We start from the raw sequence: 23877 nt of genomic DNA on the forward strand, positions 1-23877 counted from the left end.
TTGCAAGTTGTCTTATACTGTGCTCCATCAAAATGCTCAGATATTAAAATGCATGATGTATCGGGCGTGGCAGATATTACGTTACATCATATTTTAATTGCCATCGTTGCCAACAATTTATTAATGTTACTTTTTTCGGAAAATTATGGAACTTTTTACATATAATAGATAATTCTCACTTTTCAGATGCTTTATCAAAACTACTCAAATTCAAAAAGAGCATGCATTTGGCAAGTGTTCACCAGTGGCAGAATAAGTTAAGATGTCGACCTGATTGGATAATATCAGTCGAAAGAAAAAAAATTATGTATTCTGAACAGTATTCTCAGACTGTGCTTTTAATCAGCATTATTCAAATTATGTACCCGATACCAAGAAATTATTCTCTATGGTTTGATTGGATACTTGAGGTTAACTATACCAAGGAAATTAAGTGCGGTCCAATTGATCTTATTAAAACTCAATTGTGGACCGGTTTCCCAAAAAATTCTCTTAGACGGCAACCTTTTATCGTATTGGAACTAATCCATCCGACTTCTACTTAGAGTCGCCAAGAACCGAAAAGGGCCTCTTAGCAAAATACTGGCACGCGGCCCCTAACACAAGCATCAAACACTTCCAAATAGTCTTATGAAAATGAGTAGAGGCTATTTCTCAAAATCCTATCGATACTGCTACGTTCAGTGGTGGCGGGGTGGTCGGCTGTACGCAAGAAGAAGAAGGCTATTTCTCAACTACGCACCCATCCCCCAATAACCTTATCCCTTCATTCCCGTTTTGTCTACTCCATATGTCATTCAGAGAAAATGAATGTAAAAGTATTGGTCAACTGATGCCGATTGCACTTCTCATGAAGAAAAAAGAAATAAGGGTGAGGGAGATTTTTTTCTTTATCTTGACCCAAGCCTTGAAGGATTTGCCCCTCCTCTCTACCTCCAAGGGCCTGCTTCTACTTTTTATGCTCCAAGACTACTTTGACCAACAGAAGATACCACATTTTCACTTAATCATAAATCTTTTAACTCATGGAATTGACTAGAAGTGCTATGCTAAGAGTATCACACTCAAATGGGCATGAACCAAATAAATAAGTCTACATTTATCCATCAAATACTTTAACTTATATAGAAAATGTAGGCAGATATAATGTGTGAAAGTGCATATTGAAGTTACGCTTGATGAAAAATTAAGCGAAATTTTAGAGTTTTCCACAGTAACCTCTGAAAAGATTAGAGCACAAAAATGAGTTTTCTACCTTCTTAAAATTTAAAGAATATCTTTTCAATTATGCCAATTTCAATGCAGTTTCTTAATATACTTTCAATTTACTTTTAAATGTTTTTAAGGTCATTTAACAATTTATTTGCTATTAAAAGACTGGTTGCTTTACTATTGTTACATCCTAGATTTCTCTTTCATTTGCTGATAAAGAAGATATGACATTTTTTCCTTCTATAATGGGTAAGTTTTTATTTAAAATCATATATAGTTTTAAGATAGTTTTTATTAAAGTTTTATATAGTTTTTGAAGTTTGTTGTATTTACAGTTTAAATAAAACAGGCAATGATGATCATACTACAATAAACAATTAACTTCACTATTTCACGAGTTCCTTGTTGTTGACTTGCTAAATTTGCACTATCTTAGTTACAGGTAAGATGTTTAATTAGTATGATGAAAATTCAGCAAATTCCACAGGGCACTAGAGGAATTGGAACATCCCAAAATAATTTAATTATTCAACATTATAATAGTGTATACCAGATAAGTTCAAAATTCACTATCTTAAAATGATTTTTATCATAAATTTAATCTATAATTGAATGCATTACAATAAAAATAATAAAAAATAAATAAATAAGTAAAATTTCTAGTGAAAAGAGTTATGAAATATATTTATGCATCAAATGATATTAGAGAAAAATGCATGCAATTTAAAAATATACAAGCAATAAAAATTTACTCCGATATTATTTACTTCAAAAATTAAATCCAAATTATAATTACTTCAACTTAGATTCAACTTCAATAATAAATAAAAACCAGCTTCACAGTTCATATGCCAAAAATAAGTAGTGCTTTATGTTTCAATTTTAATGAAGGAAGAAAAATATATGAACCTTAAATATTTGCTAAAATAATCAAAATAATTTGAATTCCATTATAACATAAGGTAATGTTATAAATTAAGTTCAAAAATTTTGAAAAATTCATTAAATTAAGAATAAAATCTACCAAATTAAAGTTTTAAAATATAATTTTCAATTAATTAAATTAATTTTCTGCAATTATATATTTATAAGTTATTGCCAGAAAATTAACAATTTTGATAAGCTTTTTATCAATTACAAAGTCAACTCAAATTTCACAAAAACTGTCTGAAATAAATATCATTACTTTCAATAGTATATCTGAAACAAATTTCCTAACTTCAGATCCAATTATCTGCCCTATAGAGTGCCAATCTCAAGGTAAAGATCTGATTTTTATTATTAAGAAAAAAAGAAAAGAAAACACAGCTTAAAAATTTTGTCAATAATTACTTCTGAATCTTAATATTAGGTAATTATTTAATTAAAATTATCATTAACAATTATTATAATTTTAAAAATTTCATTTTATTTTCTCTCCTGAATGAAATAAACAATCATTTTTTTTAAAATCGGATTACAAAATAATGAACATTATATTTGAACACATTATGCTTATTAATAATCTCAGATTGGCAAATTTTTTATCACAATGACTAACACTCCAAAAAAAACGAAACTCAAAAACTGATAGTAAAATATTAAATTACAATACATTCAATAAAATCTCAGCAAAGGAAAGATTCAATCAATTTATTACTCGTCTTCAATTAAAAAACTAAGCTAATAAAAACAGACTGAAATGTACAAAAATATTTTTTTTATTATTTAAAAATAACAAATGCACATTTACATACATAGATGAGAGTGAAATGAGATTATGAGTACACATGAACCAAAAAGAAAAAAAAAATTAAATTTATTCAGCCACCACACAAAGAATAACAAATTATCTTATGTTTAATTAAATATGTGCAAAATGATAAGATAAACATGTATAAGAAAATAAGATAATAGTGAGCGAGTTAAACTTCCATTTTGGCAAGTGAAAATTGATTTTGGTGGGGGGAAAAAAGCTTTTAACAAAGATATCTTATTTGTACTTAAAACTGAAAAATTAACAATAAAAATCACTGCTGGAAATGTTACAAAAAATTCATTTAATGATATTTATGCTTGGCATAACTTCATGTCAGTGACAATTAAAATTGATAGAAAAAATACACTACCAAGTATATCATTATTTGCAATTATAATGATACAATTAAATTACAATGATACAATTATAATGATACAATTAAATGTTATGTATCACTTCTTAATGTAATAAAACTATTTTTACAATGTTTAATTTCATGGAAATCAATTTATTTTGCTTAGCCACAAAGCAATGAGTTTATTGCTACACGCATTAATGATGCAATTGCTTTAAATTTTTTTGCAATAAAATCTCTCATACCTGACAGTAGCAAAGCACTGATACTTTTGAAGAAACAGATTTATAGTTAAAACTTAAATTTGGAAGATTAAAAAAAATAATTCAAAATATGTAATGGTTTAGTGAATATGAGGTGATAGTTTCCTATAGACATAGTTATAGAATAACCACAACAATGAAAGAAACATGCATTGGGAAAAGAGAAAAAATTTGAAGCAGAAAATGAGGATAAAGTTCAAGGAAGTTAAATGGAAGGACACAAATTTTAATAAATTTTGAATAATCTGCACAATTTTCAATATTATTTATTAACTGCAGTCAAGACTTTGAAACATTCAGCAAAAGAAATTTAAATGTTGAAACTGCAATAAGAAAAGTTGAATTTACAAAACATGACCAGATCAGTTTTAGAAAATGCATATTCAGTTAATGAGGGGAAAAGAAAAAAAATTCCTGGAATGGCCGTTCCCATTACTGCCAGTTAAGAGAGATTCTACTATATACAACATTGGGTGTCACTGACTATAATGAAAAAATTGGCAATGCCTGTCACAAATGTAAATGTTATTCTTTTCCTGCAGAATTAGTTTTATGTTCATTGATGCTCTGCAACAAAGGATCTGATTCAGGCAAAGAGTAGGTTAATGTAATTCGTTGATAATAATCAGGTATTAATTGTAAATTGGAAATAACTGTTGTTAGAGAATGAGCTTTTTCCACAGGAATTGAGGAGTCTTTTTCAACAGTTTCAAAAAATACATGAAAAGGAAAACTTGCTGGTGGATAAGTAATATAAGTTTCTATTTTAGATACAGGAACTTCATATTTGGCACTCAGTTCCTCCTGAAAAAATAAAAATGATATTTAACTAAAAGATAAAAAGTCATATATATGATAATGTATGCCTTACAATAAATTTCACAAACTCGTCCATTATTTTTTTATAATAAATTCAATGTAACTGATAATTACAATCATAATTATATTTTTTAAATCTAATCAAAATGAGACAAGAAATGAACAATAGAAGTATTCTAATGAAACTGGAATTTTAATTACATTTATATAAAATGTCTTGAAGTAGCATGCTCTGCATCTTGCTAAAAGATAATTTTTATTTGGTATGCATTTTTTGCCATATATTTAAATTAAAAACCCCAGAACTGATCACTCTTATTCCTACAAGTAGCAAGGGTAGTCACCAATTCAAATCTGAAATCTATTCCTTTCCTCTCTCTGGCCTTTCACTTATCAAGAAAAAAGATAATGAAAAATATCATACATTAAAAAGCAACAATGGAAATCAATCATCCTTTTCCCAATATGAAGAGGAAAGCAAAACTTGCAAGATTCAAGCAACCATGTTACAAAGCAAAAACTGTTGCTTTTTGCAAACATAACCTTTTAAAATTTGATTTGAAGTTTTTTTTTTAATCTGGATAATATCATAAAGAAGTTTTGTATTGGATATATAAAATCAGATTATAAAGAAATCAGTAAGAAATTCAGTCAACAAAGTAAATAAAAAGAAATCACTAAAAGTAGCAGTTTTTAAATAATGCAAAATTTTTTAACTTCTTGTGCTACAAATGCTACAATATGTCAAAAATGCTATAGTAAAAGATTAATAGCATAAATAAAACCAGTTTTTGAATGGCTTGAAAGTGCTAGAACAAAGAAAATCCCCATTAGTACATAAAGCTTTAGTACAAAATTTTAAAAAAGCAATAGGCACTGATAAATTTATCCAACATTCATGAATGTCTAGAAAGATTTCAACTTCAAAAGAAAAATTAAACTGCAATGAAGAGGCAGGTTTCATCAAAATTAAACATATTTGACCATTCATTCCTCAACCACAAATAAAAATATAATGCATTTTTATAAAAATTTAGAAATCTTGGAAATAAATATATTTTTTTTCTTCCAATAAACTTAAAAATTCATAGTATCAGAAAAAAAAAATTAGGGATTGTTTTCATACATATTTTTTTCCTTCAAAAATAAAAACACTTTAATGTGCAAAGCCTCTCCAAAAAAACCAATTTTTAGAAACAGGCAAGTGGCTGTTACAGAAATTTTAATTTTTAAAAAAATGCTTAATTCTTTAAGAATATTGATTGTGTTTTAATTCCTTTACAGCATTCTTTTCAAAGCATCTTAATATATGATTTTTTTTTTTTTTTTTTGCTTTTACCAGTTATTTTTAAAAACTATTCCTTTTTATCACTTCTTAATTTTTAATATAGGCTATTTCATAATTTATTATTATAAACATTGCAGTCTTTAAATTCATTTTTCCCACATATAATATAAGATGGCACAACTTGTATGTATTCTAAAGTTAGTAACATTTTAATAGAAAATATTAAAATATTCTATTGTCTCAGGGAATATATAATTGTACAAAATTTCAGAATTCATCAATGAAATGAAAAATCAATAACAAAATGTAATCTTTACAAATATGAAACAAGTCAAATTAAATAAAAAACATATAAAATTGCATTTTAGTTTTCTAAATTGATTCATCTCATGTCTGTTTTAAGCCATTGAAAATTTCAGAATAATAGCATTAAAATTTAATAAAAACTATTAGAAAAAAACAGTACCATATAAAACAGTACCATTTGTACAAATATACAAAAATAACTGGAACCTACCAGGCATTTCTTCTGTAACTTAATAAGAAATGGTAAATTTGCTGCACTAAGACATCTCAAAGACAAAATATCTTTTTGTGAAACCACAGCTTTAGCTCTAAAATGAGTGCTCGTACAGAAGCATTTTTCTACATCATCTTTCAGCAAAACAAAACTGCTGCTTTCACCAGAATCATTATAAATAGTCTTATCTTCATCGTTGGAATTGTTAATACAATCCTGAATCTAAAAGAAATTAAAAATATCAAAACAATATTTCAAATATATTTGAATAGACAATTTTTGCTTTTTGATAAAAACAATTCTTTTATCAATTATTAATACTAACAACAATTGATTCAACTAGTAATCAAGACCAGTAAATGGCCACATTTGAGATTAAGCATTTGAAATTAACATATGTATCTCAAAAATCTTAAATCAAATCAAATAATCACCACAATTGTTGAATTATGAAAAAAAATTAAATACACATGAACAATTTTTGATGGAAAAATTATATATCAAAATTCATCTATCTAGTTTCTTGTATTCTTAAGTTATTATATTCACATGTGCACAGTTTCTTCTCTTACATGTATTTTGTCCAGAATTTGCTAGAAATTTTCAAGTTTTGCTTTTGGATTACATATTAATATTCATCTCTGTAGCTTAGAGGTCAAAAAACTTTTCTGGGCAATTACCTTTTTTACAAGAGGGAAAAAAATTCTAACGTGCCCTTTTCTATAATATTGAATAATGCTAAATATTAAGATATTGTTGCATATAATATATATCCATTTTATCTATCTGTTTAGTTACGGAAATAAAAACTGTCAAATTAGTAAAAAAAAAAATGCTTATTAAAAATTTTTAAGTAAACACAAAAATAAAATTAATTAAAATGACTGAATTATTGAAATTGATGGAGTTTTAACAATTTGTTACCATCAGATTTCAATATGGTAAATAATTCATTCCATTCAGAAATTGCTAGTGCAATCCGTTCCTTATATTAGACAATAAATAAGTTAAAACTCACAGTATGCCAAATACAAATAAAAATAATCACAAAGTTCTGTACTCTTGCACAAATCTAGGGTAGAAAGCCAATACTGATTTTTAGGACCAAACTCTAGGTACCCAATGCTGAATTTTACTTTTTCATAAAATGCGAATGAATCCCTTTTCTAAATGTGATGATTGTATATCTGTATTTATGTATATCTGTATTTGTAAAAGGATCGAAAACTAAATGGGCTATATTTCTGAAATAATTTCATAAAGAGATAGCATGAAGAGCATTCAAGTGTTGACAGTAAGTAAATTTCCCTATTTTGCAGAAACTACCAATAATGTCGGAAAGTGTATATATTCACCTTTATCAAATTTTATTTGAATAAAAGCAACTTTTCCCATAAAAGCAGTAATGACCTTTTTTTTAATTAATTTAATCCATCACCTTGTAATTCTAGACTGACTTTGTGAAGCATTTTAGATATATCAATCAATTAAGTCTTTTGTTGGATGTGATCAGGTTTTTGTGTAGTTTTCCTTTCTGTTTTTAAGGAAATCCAATATTGTGCCAAACAGATTAAAAAACAAACAGTTGCAGTCTTATATAGCTAAATAAGCCATCCAGAATGGTCACAATCTTAAGACTGGCAAAATTGCTACAAAATTTATGATAGATAAATACCATGTTCTGAATAAGTTTTTTAATAGAAAAGAATAGCAGCATTTAGAAATGATCAGACTATTAAAAAATGTCTTATTGCTTCTAACTTCTGAAATTTAGTAAAGGCCTTTTTTTTTCAAACATTTAAGGTATGTGACTACATCCGAGATATATTTTTTTTGAAAAACATTCAAATGCACATATTTTTGAATATTTGCATTAAAAAAAAGATTGAAGAAACATTTATAAAACTAAATTCTATCAGTTAACAATCTAAATTAATCAGTTAATAAATTTATCAGTAAATAATAATGATAATAATTGGAAAAAGAAATGCTTTTTTTTTTTTCTTTCTAAAAAAAAGTATAAAGCAAAACATCTAATTTAGAAATTTATGAAATGATTTGCTTAAAATTTTGCAGCTAAAGATCTATATTATCTAGTTCCTAAACAAAAAAATAGGCTGTATTTCGATCCATTCTTTAAATATTAGAATGCCATTTATAAAATAAGACGAAAAAAAAAATTTTTCACATTGTGATGCAATAAAATAATTATAAAATATTTCTTAATGAATAGATTACTTGCATTCTAGTTCAAGGAATTATTATAACAATTTGAACAAAAATTATGTATTGGATTTTAATTTATGAAGATTTTGGTATAAAAATACTATCAAAGATTAGAGTTTGAGAAAATAGCATCTGAAAATATAAAATAGAAATTAAAACATATGTAAATGTAAGTATAAAAATCAATGCAACTTTCTAAAAATGAACTTGGAAACAAAATTCTTATGGTTTTACAAAAAACTTGCTCAAAAATTAAGAATATTAAATTTAAAAAATCATAATTTTGGATAAAATCAACTTTTTAATGTAATGGGCTTTAATGTATATATATATATATATATATATTATAAAATTTACTTTAGCTTTAAAAAAAATTAGTAAAAAAAAATATGATCATGTATTTTGTGAAGAAATGAATATAATTTAACTTCTAATTTTTCCTAAATTAGAGAAACAAATTTGTGAAGTTAAAAATGAGCTAGCTCTGTAGTTAGAAGCAAAATGAAAATAAAAAAAGCTAATAGAAGCATTTCCTAAAAGTATTTTTTAAAGCCAGGGCGAGACAATATTTTGGATTGCTTTGGAATTTTCAAAATTATTTTTCGAAATTCAGCACTTTTAAGGTGCTTAAGAATGATTTTCCAATTTAAGCACTTTCCATGTGCTTAAAAATGATTTTCAAATTTAAACACTTTTTATGATGCTATGCACCCTGTGATAATTTATTTTTTCCAATTATTTTTATCTTTTTTTAGTGGTTGTGCTCAAAATAAACAATTTAGTAAATTTTTTTTCTTTCCAAATTTAAAACTTTTTTGTAACTTGTAATTAAGTTTAATTACTGACTTTCGTAATGCATGCAGTCATTAAAAAACAGATTACATCACAGACGTAAACATATCAGAAATATTCTATTCATACTCTTGTACATGAGGATTAAAAGACATTTTGCCACATTAAATCAGAAGTGTTTAATCTTATTATAATTAAAAGAAAGAAAAAAAAGAATCCATACCTTTTCTGAAACTGATTTAAAGTAAGGAAGAACAGCAGATTCATATAAATCTTTGGTTTCATTAACCATAATCAAAGGCACTTCAACAAATTTCAAAAAGTCGCTCTCAGTTGCTGGATGAATGACCTGCACACTAATGCCTAAAATAAATAGAAAAGGAAACAATAATTAATTGTAAACTAAACACAATGAGTACAAAAATCATAATACAAATACAAAATATCATAGTATAGCCCTTATATTATACAATGTGCTAAATGCCTGCAATGTTTCAATCCAGTAGCTCCTAGGCATGTAACACACTCAGAGTATCTCTTTCTTATATATCTACTTAAAAATTCAGTACAGTTGGTGATAAATTAATAAGCATAATGTATAATCCAAATAACTTTTTAATTAACTTTTATAATAAATTTTTATTTAATCAAATAACTATCAATTTACAATAGTTTTTATATGAATTTCGTTAATTCATTCTATTAACCCAAAGAAATAAATCATGTAATTATTTTCACTGCTATTATTTATATGTAATATCACATATGTATATTACAACAATACATAAAGAAATTAATACATCTTTTGCATATTTTATCTGGTTTGTGCAACTCTCGACAATATCTTTTTTTTTTTTTAAGTCCAATAACATTAAAAACATGGTGCTTTTTTTTTTTTTTTTTGTACTGTAATGAAACATTGAACAAGTGAATTCAAAAATTCAGGACAGAAATCAACTATGGAAGGGGAAGGGGTCTCAGAATTTCATCCAAGAAATGTCACTTTTTCATTCTAATGTCAGATTTCATCTTCATACCCAATTCATTATTATTTATGGAAGTACTTTACTTTCCTGCTTTTATCTGCTCCAACTCTCATGCAGTGGCACTACAAAATAGATCTACAAGTTTATACACAGTGTCACTTCTTTTGTTTTATAAAATATTCATTATTTGAACATAAAAAGTCATTTTCAAAAGCATATCTTAAATAATCTGTTTGCAGTCTGCATTACTTATTAATTAATCTCCAACTGTACTTATAAAAATACTATTAAGTTTATTTTCTACATCAAGAAGTATTAATTCAAATGAATTGTTATAATATTACATTTCTCATATTTAATTTTAAAAATGTAGAAATTAACGACAAGTCAAAGAGTTGCAAAATAAATTAAAAGCCTTCAGTAACAAACTTATTTACTCCTACCATATTTTGAATCTTGTTAATTAAATTATTTATGAAAATGATATCTATTTTCAAACTGAAAATAACAATTTAATAAATCCTTCATTACCACCCTAACAATATTTGTGTTTGTTTCAGAAGAAGTAGGCATTTGAATTTCAGTTTCTATCTATTGTCAGATAAGGAAGCTTGCTACACTATTATGCGTGTACCAGGAGACACCGATTTCTTCACTGAAAGACGAAGTTTCGGTTTATCATCAAAATTAGGTGGCATAGCAATAACATGCTATCTGAGCAGTAAATATAAGTTTCAAAATAATAAAATATTATGGTTAAAAATGATAAACCAAAAAAAAAATTGAATGAAAATGCATTTAACAGCAAGACAAGACCTCGCAAAAAACCCTAGAAATATGTTCATTTTGCTCAATATATATCATTCTTATGCATGATAAAATCATCCAGAAGTTCTTGTCTTAGATCTCCAAAATGAACAGTAAGTCTAAACATTAAGTATGGTGCTCCAGCATAAACAAGATCCATTTTCATTTCTAAAAGTAAAGTTTATTAAGTATGATTTATTAGAATTTTATTAATCTTTTAAAGGTTTGTACAACCACTTTAGAGTAGGTTTTTAAATTTTCAGCCGAGTTGAAACAATACGGAATCTTTAGGTGGTATCCCAATTCCAAAACTTTCTGTCACACCAACAGTTTCTGAAAGTATAAAGATATTATTTGGTTTGAGGCGTCTTAGTCAAGCAAGTTGCCATTGTTACTTTAATACTATCATTTAACCAAGATGCGGGGATAAGAATGATTTCTAAAAAATTTTAAGTTATTGCTACAATTTAACAGGATTTTAGATGCGACTCTATAAATGAAAATTTACAAGTTAAATATAAAAAAACTTTACAAATCAGTTGTTTCTGTTTATTTGTTTCTTATGGCTCTTGCCATGAACAAACCTACTGTTACGAAGACAGCGATTTTAAGCCGAGGGGGGGATGTCTCTTGTTTTTATAGTAGCGCCATCTAGGGTCAAGACAAGAAGTTAACTTTGGTAATCATATATATAATAAGCAGTAAAAAAAAAAAAAAAAAAAAAACTAAAAGATTGTTGGTTATATATTAGGCTAGAATGTGCCAGATAAACTAAAATAAGGCAAATTGTGTGTGTGAGTGTGTATGTGTATAAAATAATAATACAGAAATAACTTTAGAATTTCAATCTTTTTATGATGTATGTTTCTTTATTTGACTTGTAAATTGCATATCTATTCTATGTAAAAAAATGAGTAAGAGGAAGTTTACAGATTTTAGTGCTATTTATTGAAAATGGATGCGACAAGTTTATGATTTTCTGGAGCAAAGATATGTTTGACAAAACAGTACAAGACTTTTTGCCAAGTTTACACCAAACATTAAAAAATTCAACAAGTAACTTCTTGTAACCACTGCAAGCTAACAGGATAGAAAAATAAAATAACTATATCTTGAAATTAAATGCAGACTATTAATTCATAATTTTAATTATGAGAATGAGGTGAATATTCAAACAAAAGAACGAAACACTAATTTACAACTGATTCTGGAATAAAAATTGTGTATTGAAAAGATATAATTTGGATCACTGACTTGCAAAACAGAATGAATTTAGATTGACATAAAAATTTAAAAACCACTTTAAAATTAATCAGACATATAAATTAAAGTTATTACATTAAGTCATAAAATTATTTATAATGTTCATATATTACCTTAATAACTAAGCATTATTTAGTTTAAAATTTAAAAGAAGTAATTTTGAAGATTTTTCTATATAAGAGTTTATAAGAGAATAAGAACAAAATTTAAATGTTCAATGTTGAATTAATAAAGAAATGAAAAGGACTAATCATTTAAATGCCTTCAAAAACAGAAATACTTACATGTTTAAATATTTTTGTTCTTTATCGTAATATGTTCAATGCATCTTTGAAAAAATACTCATTACGTAAAGTGTTAACAATTATTTTCTCTTAACTAATTTAAATAGCCAAATGCCAAAAATATACACTTACCATTGAAGCCAGTTTGAGGGTAGACATGATAGTTTCCATAAATGTTATTCCAAAATTTTAATTCTAATCGTGAATCTGAAGTGAATAACTGAGATATATCTCGTATATCGAATGGGGTTTTCTCTAAAACAATTATAGCTGGTTTGTCATCTCCGTCAAAACGGCCTTCAACAACAATGGATTTAGTAGACAAGCATTCCTTCAAAATTTTTACAACTTGGAAGGATTTTAGAGATCCCATATTATCTTCAATGGATTTTTTTGCAATAGATTTCGGAGCTTCATTGTGCTTACTAAATACACCAGCTTCATCGTAAGATCCTGTTGTCAAATCAACAGCCATTTCTGCCGCTTTTTATTTACAAACTTGTAATCACCGGGTGACAGTGAACAATTTCTCTGTGCACATGAATGTATCCTTTTGTTGGGAAATCTGAAATAAAGCATTTTACAAAATTATCAGGACTTATAGAGAAATTTTGCATGGATATATATATGTTTATATCATTATATTTTTATTTTATGAAAAAGAAATTAGCAAACAATCACTTTCTTTGCATACTTATTCCTACATCTTGAATATTCTGACTAAATTGATTTACAGATAGACGCTAACTGTAACGTTCTTGTTATACAGGTCATAGTTTGTTTTGAATTTCGAAAAGTGCGTTCAGCATGTGAAAAGCTATCGTTGATTTATTTTTAATTAGTGTTATCTGGATGTTTCGCTTAATTATTATATTTTTAAATCAAAATTCGTAGAATTTCTTAGAATTATTATGTTTCTATAACTTTCTTTTTATTTTAAAATTAAATAATTTGCTAAAATGGATTCGGAAAATAGTAGCCAAACAGAAAGTTCAAAACTTGATTTTGATCAACTTTCTCTCATATTACTTAATCCCTCTAAAAGGATAAGTGACAGAATAATTTTGCCTGTGAGTCTGGCTGGACATCAGTTTAAATCAAAAGATGAATTAAGAGTGGAAGCGGCTTTTGAAAGTTGCACCTTTAAGACAGTAACAAGTTGTGCTGTTGGTGAGTTTTAATACATTTTTCCATTGAACTTTACATTTGGAATTCCGAAAAAAATATTTAAAATCTTTTTTGATGTTTATTTGCTTAGTTAAAAAAAGGGGGGATCTCCTAGATCTTTTTAAAAATGATTAAATGAATAGACAGCAAAAACAAGAGAATTAAGCTAAGAATTGAACCCAAAGAATTTGCCAAGTACTACGTTTGTATCTATCTTTTCAACGTTTGTACTTTATCTTATATTTACTATATAGAACTAAGTCTATAAATGTCTTGATTCAGTAGTAGGCTATTACACTGAAAAATTAGCTATACTGTAAAAAATATTTCTCAAAGGATCTCAGTTTCATTTTTCAAGCTATTTTAACCATAAGCAGAAAAAGTTTTTAATTTCAAAGCCAGATATGAAGTTTGTTACCTTTCAACCATATAGAATAATCAATACATAATATAAATACCATGTTTTTATAATTAAAAAAAAATTATGAATGTTGAAGTGATGATTCAACTGATAAAGGTGCCAGACCCTCCCTCCTTTGCATACACTTCCATTTTTCCTATCATTCAATGATGCTCATTCAAAAAAAATTATATTAAAGAAAATATACTCTAAATTATTTATAATGTTCATCATTTTTCATACATGTAATAATTAATAATAATTAGTACCTTCTTAAATATGTTAAAATGAATTATTGTTTGTTTTTAAATATTGACATACTCTTTTTTCAAAGAGTGATATTCATACAAGAAAAATTGAATATCCTCTGAACTAAATATGTTTACATTGTGGCAGTGAAAACCAAAATTGATAAACAACCAATATGAAAGAAAAAAAGTGCTGAGAGCACAAAGACAAGTTTTGAAAGAGAGTGAAAAAAAAAAAAAGAAGAAGAAGAAGAAGGATCACTTGGCAAGGCTCTAAATCAAATATGATCAGACTACAACTTTAAGGTTTTTAAATTTGAAGGGAGAAGACTTGTTTTTGATCAATCTTCTACTAGTGAACAGTTTATATTCTTTCATGGGCTACTCTTTACACAATTCCAATTTTTATTTCTCTTGCTTTGGGATTCATTTTCTCTCTTATTTTTATATTTGTTTCTTTGTTTTTAATTTTTGTTGGTAATTGAACTCTGAGTAAGAAAGTACACTAGGAACTTCAAATTTTCAAGGTAAAAAAGTTAAAGAAATAGGATAAAAATCTGAAATGCAACTTTTTAAAAAAATTTCAAGGTATGCTGCAGCTCCAATTAATAAGTGACTACTGCTTTAATTCATATATTATTTCACTTTTATAACAATTCTAGATTTGTATAAATTATTCCCATTTAAGATGTTTTATGTTTTCCTTAATAATGATGACAAAACTTTTCTACCCAATTTTTTCACTACTGTCTTTTTTCATATATTTTTATTTATTTTTATACTATCCTCCTTTTCCTCACAAGGGAGCACCAGGAATATGTAGATGAGAGGTTGTCAAAGAAATAAACTGGCTTTCACTTCTCTAATGAGAAGTGAAGAAGTAATGTGTGGATGAAGTTACCTCTACTCGATGATAAGATCTTCCTCCTATTGGAAGAGCTCTGCTTTGGCTAATGAAGTCCTTAGAACTCAACCATAATTCTTGCTGTGATTATTCTGGAAGCTTAAGTTGGGGTGGGACAGGGGGGGAGGATACCTTAATACTAGATTTCTTTGGTTACCAGCTTGTTTCCCAGGAATATTGGTTAGATTTCTTTTTTAAAAATATTGCTTCTGTGTAATTTAGCTTCTGCAGCAAATTACTTTTAAAATTCAATATATGGTAGGCATTTAAACTATAATATTGTAGAAGTTGTACATCTTTTTTCTTGTGTGTATACATACACTATAATTGGCTAATTATATTTTTGAATATACCTAAAAATTGGATTTTTTTGCATAATTGAAAATATAGAAAATCAAATTAAAAGCTTGTTAAATTGAAATGTACTCATAAAAAATATATTAGAATTGTTAGTGAATCATTCATCATTGAAATAAAAAAAAAATCAACACACTACAAAGAAAAATAATATTTCTAGCTAACAAAGCAGTTATACATTTTATATACCAAATTATATTACAGGAAACTATTGCAAGGCTTAGAAATGATACTTATTTATGGTTTTATAATCTTAATTATAATTCATCTAAAACTAAAAATAACTACAAAATTTTAGCAAAAATAAATCAAAATGAAACTTTTGCAGTATTATACAAGAAATAATTAGTATATTCATAGCTTAATATTTATCCATGGAAGAAAGAAAAATATTTTTCCTTTCTATTCCTCTTTTCAGTATTTGTAGAAGCAATGAAAATTAGTTGAATTTCATTATATCAATGAAAATTATGTTTGTAAATTATAATTCATTTTTTTATAATTTGTGGAAATAAGGGAAAAACTCCTAAGGCAACCTGACTATTATCATTGAATATGGAACATAAAATTTGTGGTAGGATTATGTCAAAATTTTACTTTAATTGATTAAAATATTCAAAAAATTGAAGCTGACATTTCAATCCTCTAAAACACATTTTACCAAATTTGATAACTTTACATCTTATGAAAATTCTACTATGGTTTATGATCTAGAGTGTTAACAAACAGAAACATGATTTTCATTTTTATTAGAAACTAGCTGTATTCGGTCACACATCACTGTAGCTCAATTATATCTCTCCCTTAACTCTGTTAGAGATGAAGAGAGCAGTCAGTCAATATGATTGCAACAATGCATGCATTTGCTTTGACTGTGATTTGTTGTACAAATCATGAATCCATGTATTCTATTGTTGATTGTAGCCTAGTGAATTCGGAACTTAAGATGCATTGGAGAAAGTGACATGTGAAATACCATTGATGATTCTCAATTACTGGAAAGATTTGGGACTGAGCACAGTTACAACAGCACACAAAGAAAGATGCACTACTCTTGGTTGAGATGCACATTGTATATATAGTCCATTGGCTCGCATTTCTCCTTTGCGTTGTTCAAATGATTTTCTACTAACATTCCATGTGTAATATATAGGCACTTCTGAATACAGTAAAACTTGGCTTAAATCATGATGAACATTTACATATTTATTTATACAGATTTTATTATTGCATAGGTATTACTATTTTTTTCATATTTAAACCTATTTAAATTTTAAAAAAGTATTTAAATGTTAACTTAAGTTACTTTAACTTATTTAAATTAAAGTAAAGTAAATTCAAATGCAAATCAATTGACATAGCTTAATTTCAAAGCAATGAATGAGAAATGAAATCTTCCAATCCATTTGAATTAATTTATCCTGAAAGGTCAATTTTAACAATATAATTTGAATTCAAATGAAAATCTATCGACATAACTTAATTTCATTATTAATTGCACTGAAAAATAAGAAAGACGGTTTAAAAAAACTAAATGAAAAATTGTCAATAAAAAGATGAAAAATTAGGCTCATAAAATAAATACTATTTTAAACAGCACAGCTCAAATACAATGCACTCTCAAATGGAATAATGAAATCGAAAAGAAAACTAACACTGCAAGCAGAAACATTGAAATGGGATGGAAAAGTGTTATGTCCAACAAATGATACTGGTTTCAAAAGGCATGTTTTTACCTGTCATAAGTGTGACATCTATGTAATAGGTATATATGAGCCGTTTATTTGAAAGTGAGGCAAGTCCATTTTTGAAAAAAATGGGGATAGTGGCAGTTATAGATAAAACCTATTATGATCTTTTTATGAATAAAAAATGTATAGTAAAAAAAAAAAATTCGATTCTAGTATTTGGGAGAAGGAAGTTTTAGCTCTTAACAGTATTGAAAATCTGTTTATTTTGAAAGTGGTGCAAATCCATCTTAGATTGAAATTATATTTGACCAAATGTACTATGGCAAAATTTAGCTCTGGTTGCTCTATGGTGAAGCAAATGTGGCCGTTTGACATCATGTCTAAAATCTAGGGTGTTTCTACTTATCTATTTTTGATATTGAAAATTGGTGGTTGTATTTTATAAATAAAAAAAAGTATATCTTAATTTTGTGTGTCGATAATAATGTTTACTTCCATCACCGATTATTCAGTCGAGTGACAATGAAATAAATATCGTTGATCACAAATTGTCAGGACATTCATTTCTACTGAATGATTGTGATTTTGAAGTGGAACTATCCAGAAACCAGTTCCTTGCATATTCCCCAGGATTACTGTAAAGTTATACAAAATTGTTGAAAGCATAATAAATTTTTAGTGCATTAAATTAAACATGGAAATTTATTTTCAACCCAACCTCTGGAAAAAGCAGTTTAAAAAGAAAAATGCCGATGGAGAAACTGTGAATTGATTAACTATGTGCTGGATCAGATTTGCAAGGGATGCACCATACAAAATGTTCAAGAAAACTTCGATAGAACGAGATTTTGAATTTAAAATTATCGATTTGTTAACACAACGAGGAAACAGGAAATAATTCCAAGCAATTTCAGAAATATAAAATTATCTTTTATGTAAGAAAAAGAGGATTATTACATCTGAAAAATACAAGGATATGATGGATTTATTACCATATATACCTCCCATCCATCATGAACATTTTAAAATGTTAAATCCTGAATAAAATTCAATTTAATTATACCTGGGTATAAACTTAAAATGTATAATTTCATTGAAATTCTTAATAAAACTGAATTGTTTTTTGTTATATTATATTTTCTACAAAAATATTCTTTGTTTTGTTTCACTTTTTATCAAATGATTAAATATTTATTAAAATTTGAATATTATTTTGCTTTTATTATTAAAAAAGGGCTGATGCAACTGAAATATTTCCCAATTAAATGTGCATTTATAATAATTCATTAATTTTGAAAGTGAGATAAGTCCATTTAGTTATAATAAAACTCTTATTTTTTTAATCAGCATTGTAAAAGCTATTGGATTACAAACTTACTTTATCTGGTACCACAAAATACAAAAAATATATCTATTAATACTTACCAATATTTTTAAATTTATTGAAACACAAACCTTTAAATACCTCGCAATAACAAAAAATGGACTTGCCCCATTTTAAAATAAACGGCTCATATGCACTTGCATGCAATGTTGTATCAAAATTTAAAAAGCAGTAGGTAAGAAACTTTTAGAGATTTCAGATTTTGAGCAAATCAGTATTTACATTTTTATTTATATAGATTGTATATCTTAGTTTTATAGGGAATTGAATTTTTTTTAATACATGTAGATTTACAAATAACTTATGTGAAATGATAGAAAATATTCAGTAATATTCTATTAATATGTCTCAAGTAACTCTAAATAAAATAAAGATACTGTACCTTTGTAGTATATCTTTTTACTTCATGCTTTCTTTGAAATTAGCTATCTAATTTATTTAAAGTCATAACAAATATATTCTTAATTAAAATTACTTCATATGATCAAAAGTTATTATTAATATACAGTGGATTTTCTATTTATTATTATTTTTCAAAATTAATATAATGTACAGAGAGAGAAAGTGGTTTTATTTTTTTCTTAAGTTGAAAAATTTTACAGAAATATCAGATTTTTACTAATGCACAAAATTTCATAAAAATAGGTTGCTGTTTTTTTTTTTTTTTTTTTTTCCCCTCTTGAAAAGAATCTGTTGAATTTAGAATGTGTTTATTTATTTTGATCTACATTAATAATCATTTTACAACAGCCACCTTTGATGAAATTTCTGTTCAAATTGGAAATTCATAGTGTTTTGCTTATATTTTATCTATTCTCCTATTCAGCATATTTTGTAATTTACTTTTAAAATATGGTTAATATTTTATTTGTACTTTCCAGTAGTTTTTATTCTCACATTTCTAATTTACCCATCACCTTAATACAGTACAGAACAGTTCTTTAAGTTGCATTAAATTATTTTAGGAACTTGTCTTGAAAATGATCATTGTAAGAAGTAATGCAATTATAATTATTATAATTTCAAATAATTAAGAAATAGGAGCATAATTTTTTCAAATTATCTTATGTCCTTTATCATCATGAATGCACATGTGCATACTTATTTTTAAAATATTTAATGTAAATTCATTTTTTTTCATTCATTTTTTTATTTAATATTTTCAGGTTTTGGATTTGGTGCTTTTATGGGTTTAATTTCTGCTAGTATGGATCCAAATACAGGAATTGCACCAGAAAAACAAACAGTTAAAATGATACTGAAAGATTTTAAAGTCAAAACAATGGGGTATGGAAAAAACTTTGCCATAATTGGTGCTCTGTTTGCTGCAATAGAATGTAATATTGAAAATGTAAGTATTTTTTTTTCATTGTATTATTTAAAGTTTAATTAAATATCACATTATTATTTTGAATAAAAACATATGGATCTTTGCTGTTATTTTAAAAATTAATCGCACTTAGCATAAAAATATGTTAATAATAATTGTATATCTAATTTAGTTTGTTTGTTTTTTTAACCTCATCTGTATATCCTTTAATATTTATTTGTCTGCATGGATTTCCTTTTGTATTCATTTTATAAATATGAAATAAATAGATAATACAATTTTTCTGCTGATTTCTTTACCTAATCAAGCTATCTAATTATAAATGTGGTCACAATCCAGTGGCAAAGCTGTTTACTCCTCAATACTTGATTCTGTTGTATTGATTATGATGATGAATACAGTATGCTTCTTATTAGCAGCGACAGATCATACATTATATTTGCAAAATTGTAGCATCTTCTGAAATTACTTTGAAAGCTTTAAAAAGAGTATGTTTGGTTATTTTTCAAATGGAAAACATGGTAAAAGAATGAAAAGGTGAAAGATAAAGAAAACAGAGAGTAAGTAGGAAATACATTAGAGGTACTCTTCAGACATGAAAATTGTCAAAATTTGCTTGCTACACTATAACGTATGGTAAAAATGATTCCTTAGATTGAATTTGGCAATTATTCAGCTATTCTGCTTACAACCCATGTTTGGTGCATAGCCAACTGTATTATGGTTTTGATTCTCTCCTTCGTCCATTTCTGGTCTGCTTTTGTTCTCATAATTTATTTCTTTTTCTTCTTTATTATTATTATTTGGTTCTGTTTTCACTTTCACATTGCACCAACAGAAATTAGTATTCTTTAATACACAAAAAGATATGTGAATAATTTTCATAATTACAATTCACGTAATTACAATTTTAAAACTTGTGAAATATTTTTTGCAGTATTACTTATTTCTTAAATTCTTAAAAATTAATGATTGTACCTATTCCAATTAGATACAGCTATTATACTGCATGAATATCCTTCCATCTTAAAACGATGAGTTATGAGTTATATTTTATACATTTATTTTATTATAATATTTTTAATTATGTTATTATGCTATATTCTTCTTCTTGTTATTATTACACAATTATTTATTGATACTAGACACAGCAGATTATTAAACAATGTTCCTATCCATTCTTCACACAGTTCAATGATGCAAAATGCTCAAGTAAACAGAGTGCCGTTGACTCAGAAGAGATTTAAAGAAAAGACCAGTCTTAAACTAAAAATTTAAGAAAACTGCCTTTTTATTTGGAAAAAAAAGAAACTGTGTACTCATTAAAAAAATGTCTGACCTCAATATTTTCATAAATCTACACTTTTCAGCATTTTTTTTTTTTTTGAGTTTGAAAAACTTATTTTTGGAATTATGTGTCTATACCATTACTCAAAAACATAACAAGCAATACAAATGAAATTTGACCTGTTGTCTTCATACCAAATTGTAAATGTCTATTAAATTTTTAATGAAATCCATCCATTCATCCTTGTGGACACAATGATATAAGAAACAGTAATAGGAAGATGAAATTTAGTTTTGTGATTATAATTTATATTGGTTGAAATCTTTGAACTATTAAAGAATCCACCATCTGTATATCCTCAATATACTATGGAACTACATGATAAATGAAATTTATCGTGAAGTCTGTCCCCCATGCAAAGTTGTATCAGATTATGGTTCACAACATGTTTTCTATCTCATTCTCGGAAAAAAGAAAGACTTCTGAAATGCACACTTTCTTTGCTGCATTATAATCAATATAACAAAGCTAATTGCTCTTGCTAATTTTTTTCTAAATTTAATGTATGGATTATTAAAAACTAAAATTGTTTAGGCCTCTCATCTCTTAAGACAATATCCATTCTTGGATATTGTTAAAAAAAAAAGTTCTATTTCTATGTGAAAATTAATTTGACTTCTCTTGATGTTATGCATATAGATATTTCTAAAGACATACTGCATTAATTGAGTGAATATATCAGTGAGAAAATATATAAAATAAAAATTCATTTATGAAATAATTTGATGTAACGAGCTGAGTATATTTTATAATGCTGCTTTAAACTTTCATTAGGAATTGTTGTGTTTTTGTTTGTTTTTTACTAAAAATAGGTATTAAAATGTTACATAATTTAATATAAAGCAATATCACGTGTTATGTTTCTTAATTTAATAACAGCACAGAGGGAAAAGTGACTGGAAAAATGGCACAATGGCTGGTGGCATAACAGGAGGACTCATTGGTCTAAGAGGTAAGAAATACATTTAACTAGTTACATTTAAATGAATTAATACATTTTATTATAGAATCTCTCTTCCTATAACATACTGAAAACTTATACAAGGTAGTCCCAAAAAAGTAAAATTTGTGTTTATTTTCAATTGTTTAAATATAGCACCTAGATATATACTTCCAGTCATTAAGATAAGCAATTGTATGAATACACCAAACTGTGATAGAAAAATATTAAACATTTTTCTTACATTCATTTATGTATACACAAACTTGCTAGGATAATAAAAATAAATTTATTGCCTTAGAAGTTTTTTTTTTTTTAATGTTCTAATTGATATTTAAATAAGTCCATTATATATTTCAGGAATAAGATACTTATCACGATAAGTTAAAAAAGCTGAATCAGAAAATAATACTCTTTTATAAATTCAAAAAAGATCAAATAATATATTGATTGAAATAAAGGATAAGCATTTTAATATCTATATAAAGTTGCCTTTTAGCATACATACGCAACATAAACCATCTGAATTTCAAAATGTTCCTTGTTGCAGAAATGCACCATTTTTTAGGAAGTTTGCTCACAATTATGTGTGCAATATTAGATTTTTTTTTTTTTTTTTTTTTTTTTCCTTTTAAACTGCATTACTTCTTGGAGATATCTTAAAGCTTTAATTTCAAAAGTTTCCTTTCCTTATTGCATTAAGTTGTTAATAGTATGTAAGAGTAGCAAAGTCACAATAACAGAAAGATGTACTGCTCCTTTCAGGATCCCAAGATCACTTTCAGATTTTCTATAAAAAAAGGATGGTGTGCATTTCTAGGATTGTTTGTTAGACCTGAACTATCCCGTAGATGCATTTTCTCTCACCTTGTACCTATTTTGGTAAAATAAACATTTGAGAATTTTTGTACATGAGAATTGATAGTACCACTAGACAAATATTTGAATTTAAAAATCATTTCTAAATTTTCATAGTTAAATGAATTGAATGGAAGGTTTCATTTTTATGTGTACATGTAAACATTTTGCTTATTGGCACTTTTACATTATGAAGCTTGTTTATATTTAGAAGTATTTATTTCCTTAAATATTGCTTTTCCCACTTTTTTAGAATATCTTGCATAGTACATTATCACTGTATTTTGCAGCTTTGTTTTATTACAATTTTTTTCAAACAAAAAAAATAAAATAGATTCAATGCCTTCAGTAAAAAAATTTCTCTGGGGCATGTTTTAAATATTTTCATTACTGAGTTCTGTACCTAGAAATGTAAGAAGGGTTATACTTAAATGGTGTGTGCTTTTGAAAATTATTCAATATATGTATATTTCTCTTTTTAGCTGGTGTAAAAGCAGGTGTCCTAGGAGCTGCAGGATTTGCAGCATTTTCAACAATAATTGATTATTATATGAGATCGTAGATACAATGTATATTTTGTAAATATATTAAAATAAATATTATATTGAAGTTGCTTGATACAATAACTTTTACTTAAAAAACAAAATGAAACAAAAATACTTTATTCAATGTTAAAAAATATCACAAAATTTTTCAT

General features: G+C 26.4%; 2 protein-coding genes across 2 annotated transcripts; one reads left to right on the plus strand and one right to left on the minus strand.

The window, feature by feature from the left end:
• Nucleotides 1-2944: 2944 nt before the first annotated feature.
• Nucleotides 2945-13191, minus strand: LOC129963413 (m7GpppX diphosphatase-like). The gene is made up of 4 exons (XM_056077768.1): nucleotides 12686-13191; nucleotides 9437-9576; nucleotides 6193-6417; nucleotides 2945-4372 (listed from the first exon to the last, which is right to left on the minus strand). Exons 1-4 carry the CDS (start codon nucleotides 13026-13028, stop codon nucleotides 4094-4096), a joined length of 987 nt encoding a protein of 328 aa, XP_055933743.1. The 5' UTR covers nucleotides 13029-13191; the 3' UTR covers nucleotides 2945-4093.
• A 139-nt stretch (nucleotides 13192-13330) lies between these two features.
• Nucleotides 13331-23789, plus strand: LOC129963446 (mitochondrial import inner membrane translocase subunit Tim22-like). The gene is made up of 4 exons (XM_056077820.1): nucleotides 13331-13723; nucleotides 19871-20055; nucleotides 22262-22334; nucleotides 23663-23789. The coding sequence occupies exons 1-4, from the start codon at nucleotides 13513-13515 to the stop codon at nucleotides 23740-23742; spliced, it is 549 nt and encodes a 182-aa protein (XP_055933795.1). The 5' UTR covers nucleotides 13331-13512; the 3' UTR covers nucleotides 23743-23789.
• Nucleotides 23790-23877: the final 88 nt, after the last annotated feature.

Source organism: Argiope bruennichi, chromosome 3 (assembly GCF_947563725.1).
Source record: "Argiope bruennichi chromosome 3, qqArgBrue1.1, whole genome shotgun sequence".
NCBI lineage: Eukaryota > Metazoa > Arthropoda > Arachnida > Araneae > Araneidae > Argiope > Argiope bruennichi.